At 38.0% G+C, this 10,810-nt stretch overlaps 1 protein-coding gene across 1 annotated transcript; it reads right to left on the bottom strand.

Moving 5' to 3' along the window:
• Nucleotides 1-1,836: 1,836 nt before the first annotated feature.
• Nucleotides 1,837-3,937, bottom strand: LOC109243755 (NAC domain-containing protein 100-like). Its single transcript, XM_019410737.1, has 3 exons — nt 3,365-3,937; nt 2,819-3,096; nt 1,837-2,696 (listed from the first exon to the last, which is right to left on the bottom strand). The coding sequence occupies exons 1-3, from the start codon at nt 3,558-3,560 to the stop codon at nt 2,187-2,189; spliced, it is 984 nt and encodes a 327-aa protein (XP_019266282.1). The 5' UTR covers nt 3,561-3,937; the 3' UTR covers nt 1,837-2,186.
• Between the last annotated feature and the right edge of the window lie 6,873 nt (nt 3,938-10,810).

Below are 10,810 nucleotides of genomic sequence, written 5' to 3'. Positions count from 1 at the left end.
AATAGACATGTCGCCAGTCAGGGGCGGATTTAGGGGGGGCAGAAGGGGGTTCACCCAAACCCCCTTCGCCGAAAAATTACACTGTATATCTAAGGCAAAATCTAATTTTTTTACCTCTATATATTAAGTTTTGAACCCCCTTGACACAACTCAAATCTTCAACGACGATAAATAAGACAACAAAAGAGAAATATACCAAAAGAGACACAAACATTTAACGTGGTTCGATCAACTGACCTACGACCACGACGGAGATGAGCAATCCACTATATAAAAAGATAGTACAAAATATCAAGAGAACAACCTCACAAAGAGGCAAACACAAGTGGCACAGTAACACTTGTCCCGTAAAGTTCTCCCCCTAAACACAACTCTCAAACCCCATATGGTTACATTGTGGATGCTACTGAATGAGAAGGACAGATCTTCAATTTATAGAACTCCAAATCTTTTCCTACCAGAAAAGGAACTAGCCAAATATGGAAGAATTATATTTTCCTTTTAGGAAAAGAAAAACCCAATTATGGTAAATATGTTGTCCTTTCCTTCGTGAGATAAGAAAACCAATTATGGTAAGAAAATCTGGACAAATACCTAACAATACCATGATAAGGAAACCTCTGTCAACAATTGATGATATACCATATGATATTTTTTGTGAAATGAACATGAAATTAGCAACCTTATTTCCATTTTGTCAATCATCTTTGTGACAGATTTTGTGAAACTTTTCATATTCTCAATATGTACAAGTTTACTCTTTATTCTTTTCAATTTTGTCATTCTTCTTACAATCTAAGCTCGACTGCAAGCAAGGGCAGGGCGGATCCAGTCTTACGAATTCATTTGACCAATAACTTTTAGCCTAAACTTGAATATATCGGTGTAAATTAATTGAACTTGTGAAAAATATAGAATCATGAGTCATAACTTAAACAAGTTAATGTATTCAGTTATTAAAATTTGAGTCATAAAATTAAAATCTTAGATCCGCCTTTCACACGAAAGTACAAATATCTTAAACCCCTTGTTTTACATGTGGGACTAATGAAGCATGAGGAAACATCCAAACGACAGAACTTCGTCATGCTTAACGCCTCGAACTGTTTTGTTTTCTAATTTAATGCGTGGCAAGAACCACATTTTGTATTTATTTTGTATTTCCAAATTCTAACTCAACTGGACATAATCCATTTGAACTTGCCAACATTACTGTCTTTACAACTAATCCAATGACATTTGGTTCGTTGAAGAGATGGTCCTAAGGCAACTAATTCCTACAATAAACACTGAGTATGTACTTTGTCAAAAAGATAGTAGTAGTAAAAAAGAAGATAACGACTTGGCTCTCAACTATTTTGAGATCATTTCTTAGGCAAGACACACGTGGTTTGTACCATGTTTTGACATCTGAAGTGGTCCTAAACCACTTTGAGATTATCTCCTAATCATGACACAATTACACACAAATTGTGGGGGAAGAAGAGGGTCCACGGCAGTGGCGGAGCCACATTCAACCAAGGGGTGTCAATCGACGTTCCTTCGTCGGAAAATTATACTGTATAGATAAATAACCTTTTTTGTTTTATGTATATTTACTATACGTTGACTTTCCTTAACTTTTTGATATATCTAATTTTTTATACTTTGACACCCCTCGGTGAAAATTCTGGCTCCGCCACTGATCCACGGCATTTGATTTTGAAGTCCCCACAAAATGTTCTTTGATTGTATTTAAATTGAATGAAAAATTCAAGTAGAAGCTAAAAGTGATAAAGTAACCGCTAAAATCCATAGACAACAAAGGTAGCTTCAAAGAGAAAAGAACACAATAAAAGATCAGTAAGTCACCAACTTGATCTCATACAGTCACATGCTAACAGTGTTCAGTACTATACTAAATTTTTTACAAATTCTATATCAGTATATCACAATAACAAATACTAGCAGTAATGAGACAACTGGAAGTGGGAAAAAAGGAAAAATAAAATAAAATATAACATACTTCTATATGATAAGTATATTTTTGTGACATAATAGGGTTTACTATGTTGAATGCAACTTAGGGGATTAGAAAATCTATACACATAATAATTAATTCCACACCTTAATAGCTATTACTACTGAAGCTCTACTCATCTCTCTGCTCTTCCTTTGCTTATTTTGCTCTTTTTCTGTCAAGAATTTCAGTAAGTCCAGAGGCAATCAAGATCCTGTTGAACCACAGATGATGTAATTTCAGTGTTTATATCAGTGCTTAGACCTGTTTCTTGTGATACACTGACCATATCTTTCTCCTTTTTCAAACTCTGCTGCATGTTTTGCCCATAATTCTCAAGCAAATTCCTAAGAACCGCTGGATCTTGTACAGGAAATGAACCTGGCTGAGGAAAAGGGACTGTTTGGTTCCAGGAAAATGTATTTGGAAGAGAATTTCTGGGGAAAATATCCATAGGATTCGAGAGAGGAGCGAAATTAGGAGAAGTGTCGAAATAATTGATCATGTTGTCTTCACTTTTTTGAGCTGTAAGAAAATTGGAGAAGCAGTGCACGTGACTGGGTGATGAATCTGTCAATGGTGGCAAAAGGGAATTTCCTATTTCATCTCCAGTAGTGTTTGATTGCATAATCCCTGAAATATGAATTTTCTTCCCACCAGTTGTCTTTTGAAATACTCTGCATATGACCCAGTCATTCTGCAATAGTCACACAACATAAACAAAGAATTATTTTTTAATCTTGAAAAGAAAGGACAAACGCCTTAATATTCAGATTCAGAGACATCGTAATCTTAAAAAACAGACAGACAGTCCCTTACCTTTGCTGTCCTGGGAAGGTTGTGAAGTGATAATCTTCCTTCTAATCTGTACTCATGAGTTACCCAATTTGTCTTCTCACCTTTTGGAGCTCTCCCTTTGTAAAAAACCAGAGTTTTCTTCATACCAACAAGAGACTTTCCTCTAAAAATCTCCTTGTCTTTTCCTGTTGCTTTCCAATAACCAGCAGCAGTTGCTCTGTTTGTCCTGAGACCAGTTGGGTACTTCTTGTCTCTCACACAAAAAAAGTACCATTCTTTTTCCCCAATTTTTGCCTTCCCTACATTTAGCAACAAACCACAAACAGGAAGAATTAAAAAAATCAGCAACACAGAAATGTTATACTAAAACAAAACAACAACAACGACGACACAGTGAAATCTCATTAGTGTGGTCTGGGGAGGGTAGTGTGTATGCAGATCTTACCCTTACCTCGAGGGGTAGAGAGGCTGTTTCAGATAGACCATCCGCTCAAGAAGATGAAAAGAAGACGTTATACTAAAACAAAAAAATTCAGAGAAGTCAAAAAAAGGGAGAATTCAACTTACATGGCAGTTCCCATGGTTCAACTTTGTTCATATCAACTTCTCCAATAGCAATAGCAGTGAAATCAATATCCACAACTTTCTTAGACAAATAATGAGTAATCAACTCTTCATCTGTTGGATGAAAGCGAAATCCAGGTGGAAGCTCCATCTGCTGCTGCTGATCATCCTCCTTAACAACCCCAGAAAAATTCTCCATTATCAAAACCTAAACCCTACACACCCCCTTTAAAAAATATATGATTTTTTTTACAATCAGACTAATGGGTTTTTGTCAAACAGTTGTAAAAACAACGAGAAAGACTACTATATCAAGACTACTGAAATTAAAAAAAGGTACTGACTATATTGGTCTTTCAGAAAAGTTTAAGGGAAAGTGGGAAAGAAATGAGAAAAGTGAAGAAAACGATCCATAGAAGTGACATGAAAGATTGAAAAAAAGCAGAGGGAAGAAGAGAACAAGGCCATAAATACTGGTTTTTTGGGGGAGAGATAGAAACGTGAGCTCTAAGGAACTTTTGTAAGGGTGGGAGGTTGTTTTTGGCTTTCTCTTACTTAAAACTCTTTTTTCTCTGCCTTCTCATATAAACCTCTACACCCTCTTCCCTTTTTATATTTGACTAAATACATTTCATCCCCTTAAACTATGCATGTAATTCTGTCAATTTTCTTTTGTCGTATTACTTATTTTTAACTAAAGTCATGTTTTTCTTTGGATCATATAATTTTATTTATTTTTGGAATTTCTGTTGTGTAATAGTAGTTGTTGATGAAACTTTCAATTTGTTGCTTTCATGGTTGTTTCAACTGTATATCCAACATGACTTATTATTATTTTAAAGTTTTTTTTAATAAAAAGTAATTAAGGTTGCTTTCAATATGTATCTTTCTCCTACATTCTTCTACTAGAGTCTTCAATGATTTTCCTAAATTAACCTCCTCTATACAAAATATTTGACTTTGGAGCGTGTGAAAACGGGTTGTTTTAATATGAAATAAACTAATAAAAGAGATTAGAGAGAAGGTATTCATCATCTACCTGAAATTAGCTTAAATCCCATTTAACCAAGTGTCAATTACCATTTTTAACCCTATATTTATTTCAACAGAATCTCCATGCTGTTAGTTTTCAGATTAGACACGTTCACCTCACCTTATAAAGCTGAAATTTAGTCCAAAAAGTCTAAGGTTCTTAAAGGCTTTTCATACTTTCAATTGACAATGATACGAGACTTCAATAAAAAAGACTGTTTTAATTTTATACCTTGGTCCAACAACTATGTTACACTCACACCTATCATTTACGCTAATTCAATAAATACATAACATGTGTCTTTATATATATCGTCTACCTCATACTAATGCAGTTTAGTGTAAATACTGGATGTGTCTGCTCTTACTTTCAAACATTTACGTATCTTTTACTTAATTACATACTCAATTCAATGTTTCTTTTAACAAGATTCTGGTATGTATGAAAAGGGACTTTAAGGGGGCTTTTCTCATGAACAAAAATTTCTGTTAAGTAGCTTATGATATAATTAGTTAAATGAAGCACTAAAGAACTAGCTAGGGCCCATAAGAAGATACAAACATAAAGCCGAATGGTATTATTAAGAAGACAATTTGTGGTAAGGATATGGGTCTAGGAAGTTCAGTTAAAAGATATTATACAGTTTTGGACTCATCTTCAACTGTCTTTATATACTTACAAAAAGCTTACTATTGCAGGCCATCTTGTCTTTATTTTCTATGGTGGCCAGTGTGGGGTTCTTTTCAATAGTTCCAATTTTAGTCTTCTTGAATGTGCGCTACTCTTTGCATAATACTTTTGCCATGTTTATTACTCCCTCCGTTTCAATGTATGTGATTCGTTTCTCAAATCTCGAGAGTGAATTTGACGGATCTTCGAAGCTAAGTTAGATTAGATCAACTCAATATTTTAAAGTTAAAATCCAGATATTTAAAAACTATACAAATAGTATGAAAAAGTTATGATACTTCTCATGCCAGCCAATATGATGAAAAGATATATTTTAAATTGATGATGGAAGTTCACATAGTTTGAATTTTGAAAAGCAATTGTCACATAAATCACAAATTTCTAAAGTCTTCTTTTATTTCTTAAATTTTGCATCGTACTCAAACTATGTCCCATATAGATTAAAAAGGGAGGGAATGGTTACCAAGAAATTTTGGGAAGTATGTTTTTCAAGGGACCTTATTGGAAACATATATACTACTTATTACTTAAAAAATGGCATTGTCCCAGCTTTTGCTAGGTCTATCATTGATTAGAATGGAAAGAAAAGATTTTCTCGAAACCCAAACTGGAAACATCAACGTTTAGAACGAAACAACCTCTATTATTATTAAATCTTTAATATATGTGAGTACTAATACAAATATTTCTAGCATCTTCGTATATCAGGGTTATCGTCATTGTCGTTGTGTGTATTAGCTGTAACACTGTGTGTGTGTGTAGAGCGAGAGAATACTTTTATATTTGGGAGGTCCTATGTACACATTCAATCACTACCTAAAAAAAGTTTTTGCCTTAGAGGAAAAATGAAAAAATGTGAGACCGTTGGAGCTTCTAATATCAGATGTGAAAGAAAGTGGAAAAAAAGAAAATGCTTCCATATTCAACCATTAGAATTGTAGACTTGTCGTTTCCCATCCTTTATATGCATGAATTTTAGTTTAAACAATGCATGAAACATTTGTTACATCAAACTAAATTAAGATACTTTAATTTGCTTTGTAAATGAATATGATAGTGTGAACATGACTTAATAATTCATCGTCATGTATCCTCAAAATGGTAGAATTTGCACCTAGACAAAGAAGTTTAGTGTGAAATACTCAATATGATTAAAGAGATGCATTTACTACATGTAATATATGGACAAACAGTAATGATAGGTCCCTTACTAACAATTAAATTTTAATGGAAATTTCTCATATCAATCCAAGGACCATGTAGCAAAGATCTATAACTGGTTCAATTGAAATTGTAATACTAATATGTACGTGCTTAATAATAAGCAAATCCAAAGGACAGGAGAAAGCACCTTTATTAAGTGATGAAGACTGTATACGGTCGAGATCAGGTACGCCCGATCTCCCAGGATCGAGGGGTCGCCTTAGGCCCGAGTTCAGGTAAGGTCGAGTTCGAGCTCGATGGACCAGACTCAAGCTCGAAGACATAGTGCATGCCCGAAGATTGAAGTACGATGGATACCGAAGTCGAGTATGCTCGACCCCAAAATAATGTTGTTATGGATTTGCAACAGAATGAACGAGATTCTTGCCACGCCCCTTAAATCATGGCGCAAATTCCGGAATAGAATTGTACGATTCCGTACTAGGCGGTTAGATAGTTATCCCAATAAAATTCCTTACTGTAAATAGAAATGTACCTTATTTAGGGCTCCCCTATTATATAAAAGGGACCCCAATCATTTGTAAAAATCATCATTGGCAAAGAATATACTCTCCACTTTTCGCTCATTGTTCATCAGAATTGTCCTTTAGCTTTACTATTCTTGCTTTATTGTTCTTGATTCATCTCGAGGTCACTAAGCTCGAGGTCGATACTGTTTAGCAACACTGGTTTGGTTTATTCATTCCTTTCATTTATTATACTTCTTCATTATTAATTGGTATTGAACTAAATCACATATCTTTAAAATCACAAATCAAATTTAATTGTTACTCGTATTTTCGAGGTAAACAGTTTGGCGCCCACCGTGGGGCTAAAGATAATAGTGATTATTTCATTACTGATTCTCATAACACACGTTATTTTTACACTTTTTCTTGTCAAATTTTTTTGATTCTCAGGATTAAACATGTCAAACTCGTAAAACGCACCTGCTCATGACAACGAAGGTCTTGGATTTCATGGGGAAAACAACAATGCAAGGGTTGGTGTACCACCAATAAACCCTGGGGAAGTGCCAAATGTGGAACCAGATGATGTTAGTTGCACATTGCTTTAAATGCAGATTTAGGCGCAGACCCCGGAGGAAGTGTACGCAGGGAAGCCCGATCAAGGAACACAAGGTATAGGAGATGGGGGAGTCAGCCTCCAAGTTATATTCGAGATACTGCAAGCTCAGCATATTGCCATCGCTCAACTTCAAAGTCAGAATAAAACTCAGAGTATAGCCGAACCAGAAAACACTCGACGTGCTGAACCGGAGCCAGAGAGGTCGAACGAAAATGGCTCGGGTGCTGACCACACCATTATGAGAATGCACGAAGAGCTCACCAAGAGGATCGAGTCCGGGGAAAAGAAGAATGAGGACAATGATAAAAAGGTGGAGATTTATAACTCCCGTGTTGACCAAATACCGGGGGCATCTCCGGTTTTGAAAGGTTTAGATGCTAAAAAGTTCATACAAAAGCCATTCCCTCAGAGCGCGGCTCCGATGTCCATACCTAATAAGTTTCTCATGCCCGATATAGCCAGATATAGCGGGACAACCGACCCTAATGATCATATTACCTCATATACTTGCGGGATTAAAGGAAACGACTTGAACGATGATGAGATCGAGTGTGTTGAAAAAATTTGGGGAAACTTTGTCGAAAGGAGCCATGATTTGGGTCACAACTTGTCTCCTAACTCTATTGGTTCATTTGCTATGTTAGCAGGCGCCTTCATGAAAGCACACGCCGGGGCCATAAAGGTGGCGACGAGGAAATCTGATGTTTTCAAGATAAAACAGAGGAACGACGAGATGTTCAGGGAGTTCGTGTCTAGCTTTCAGATGGTGCGAATGGAATTACCGCCGGTCTTGGATGACTGGGCAGTACAAGCTTTTATGCAGGGTTTGAATGAAAGGAGTTCGATTACGTCTCGACAATTAAAGCAGAATCTGATCGAGTATCCAACTCTGACGTGGTCAGACGTGCGTAATCATTACCAATCAAAGATCAGGGTTGAGGACGACCAGTTGGGAGCCCCCTCGAGTTCAGTTCTTCCTAATAGATTGGTAGCCAAGCCCCCGAGGGATACAGACAGGGAATCGAGGTCATACAAGGAATAGTATCAGCCGTATGTCGATCGGAGAAATAGCAGCTCGGGTCGTAATGCTCCTCAGAATGATCGGAGAAATGATCGAGGTCAAAGCTCTCGGGGACTCACGAGTAAAAATGGGTTCGATAAACATACCGACCCCGCGGAGGCACCTCGATTGACGGAGTATAATTTTAGCGTAGACGCTTCAGGGATCGTGTCAGCTATTGAAAGAATCAATAACACCAGGTGGCCCAGGCCCATACAAACCGATCCTTCTAAAAGGAATCCAAACTTGATGTGCAAGTATCATGGCACACATGGTCGTAGAACCGAAGATTGCAGAAAGCTAAGGGAGGAGGTAGCTCGATTGTTAAACGAGGGTCACCTTCGAGAATTTCCCAGTGATTGAGCTAAAATCATTTCAGGGAGAGAGATGCAAACAGGAAAAACGAGCAGGAAGAGCCATAACATGTAATCCACATGATCGTTAGCGGTGCCGATGTCCCACAAGGACCTGTGTTCAAATGCACCATGGTATCGATCACCAGAGAAAATGAACTCGGAGCTATGCGCCGGAGGACGCCTTATAATTCTATGACGAGGAAACAGAAGGCATATCTCATCCACACAATGACGCTCTGGTAATTTCTATCCTTTTAAATAAAATTCAAGTTAAATGTGTTCTAGTGGATCCAGGTAGCTCAACAAACATAATCAGATCGAGGGTCGTAGAACAGCTCGGCCTATAGGATCAGATTGTACCTGCATCCCGGGTCCTAAATGGCTTCAACATGGTGAGCGAAATAACAAAGGGGGAGATAATCCTACCAATAAATGTAGTCGGGACCATACAAGATACAAAATTTCATGTTATCGAAGGCGACATGAGGTATAATGCACTCCTCGGGAGATCATGGATACACAACATGAGGGTAGTACCTTCAACAACTCATCAGATGATGAAGTTCCCAACAGAGGATGGTGTGAAAATGGTCTTCGAAGAGCAACACGCTGCAAAAGAAATGTTTGCAGTCGATGAAGTGACACCGATACCAGATCCTTCGACCTCGGAGAAGTCGAGCACCAAAGGTAAGCAGGCCGCTAAATAGCAATCACCGCCCAGCCTCGACGGAATCGGAGCAACAGGTAATCGAAGACGAAGAAGAGGATTTCCTTACTCCTCAAACTTTCGTCGTTCCCGAAGAGTCCAATGCAACCTAATCAACGGTCGAGGAACTAGAGCAAGTCATACTGATCGAATACATGCCCAAGAGAAAGGTATACCTGGGAACGGGATTAACCCCCAAACTCAGGAAAAAACTCATTCAATTTCTTATTGATAAATATGGATTGCTTTGCTTGGTCCTATTTAGATATGACAGGGATCCCACCGGAAATAACAACACACCGGCTAAGCCTCGACTCCAGGTTCAAACCGGTAAAGCAAAAACGGAGGCCCCAGTCCGAGGTGAAGCATGCGTTCATAAAGGATGAGGTAACCAAACTTCTTAAAATAGGGTATATTCGGGAAGTAAAATACTCCAAATGGTTAGCCAATGTAGTTGTAGTTCCTAAAAAAAGAAAACAATAGAATGTGCGTAGATTACAAGGATTTAAACAAAGCATGCCCGAAAGATTCTTTCCCACTGCCCAACATTGATCGTATGATCGATGCCACGGCCGGCCACGAGATCTTGACTTTTCTCGACGCCTACTCCTGGTATAATCAAATTCAGATGAACCCGGAGGACCAGGAAAAGACACCATTTATCACTAAATTTGGAACTTATTGTTACAACGTAATGCCTTTCGAGCTAAAAAATGTAGGAGCTACATACCAACGCCTAGTTAACAAAATGTTCGAGGAACAGATAGGTAAATCGATGGAAGTTTACATTGATGATATGTTGGTTAAGTCCCTGCGCGCAGATAACCATTTAACTCATTTTCAGGAAACATTCAAAATCTTGAGGAAGTACAACATGAAGCTTAACCCGTAAAAATGTGCCTTCGGAGTCGGCTCGGGTAAGTTCCTCGACTTCATGGTGTCAAATCGGGGTATCGGGATCAACCCTGATAAGATCAAGGCCATCGAGGATATCACGGTCGTGGATAGTGTGAAGGCCGTGCAAAGGCTAATAGGACGAATAGCTGCCTTGGGTCGGTTCATTTCGAGTTCATCAGACCAAAGTCACCGGTTCTTTTCCTCGCTCAAAAAGAAAAAAGGATTTCGCGTGGACCCTGGAATGCCAGCAAGCCTTGGAAGAATTGAAGCGATACTTATCAAGCCCGCCTTTGCTTCACACCCCGAAGGTAGATGAAAAACTTTACCTATATTTGGCAGTATTCGAGGTTGCGGTAAGAGGGGTACTAGTTCGGGAAGAGCAAGGTGCGCAATTCCCTATTTATTATGTAAGCAG

The sequence above is a fragment of the Nicotiana attenuata genome, unplaced genomic scaffold (genome assembly GCF_001879085.1).
Source record: "Nicotiana attenuata strain UT unplaced genomic scaffold, NIATTr2, whole genome shotgun sequence".
NCBI classification, from domain to species: domain Eukaryota; kingdom Viridiplantae; phylum Streptophyta; class Magnoliopsida; order Solanales; family Solanaceae; genus Nicotiana; species Nicotiana attenuata.
Note: the sequence above shows the minus strand (reverse complement) of the source record. Positions and strands in the feature narration are given on the sequence as shown.

Bases quoted from the DNA above. Each gene is read 5' to 3' on its own strand.
- LOC109243755 (XM_019410737.1), bottom strand. From the start codon at position 3,560: ATGGAGAATTTTTCTGGGGTTGTTAAGGAGGATGATCAGCAGCAGCAG. The intron at 3,097-3,364 runs GTAAGTTGAATT...TGCTAAATGTAG, and splicing joins TGAACCATGGGAACTGCCAT to GGAAGGCAAAAATTGGGGAA. The intron at 2,697-2,818 runs GTAAGGGACTGT...TGACTATTGCAG, and splicing joins ACCTTCCCAGGACAGCAAAG to AATGACTGGGTCATATGCAG.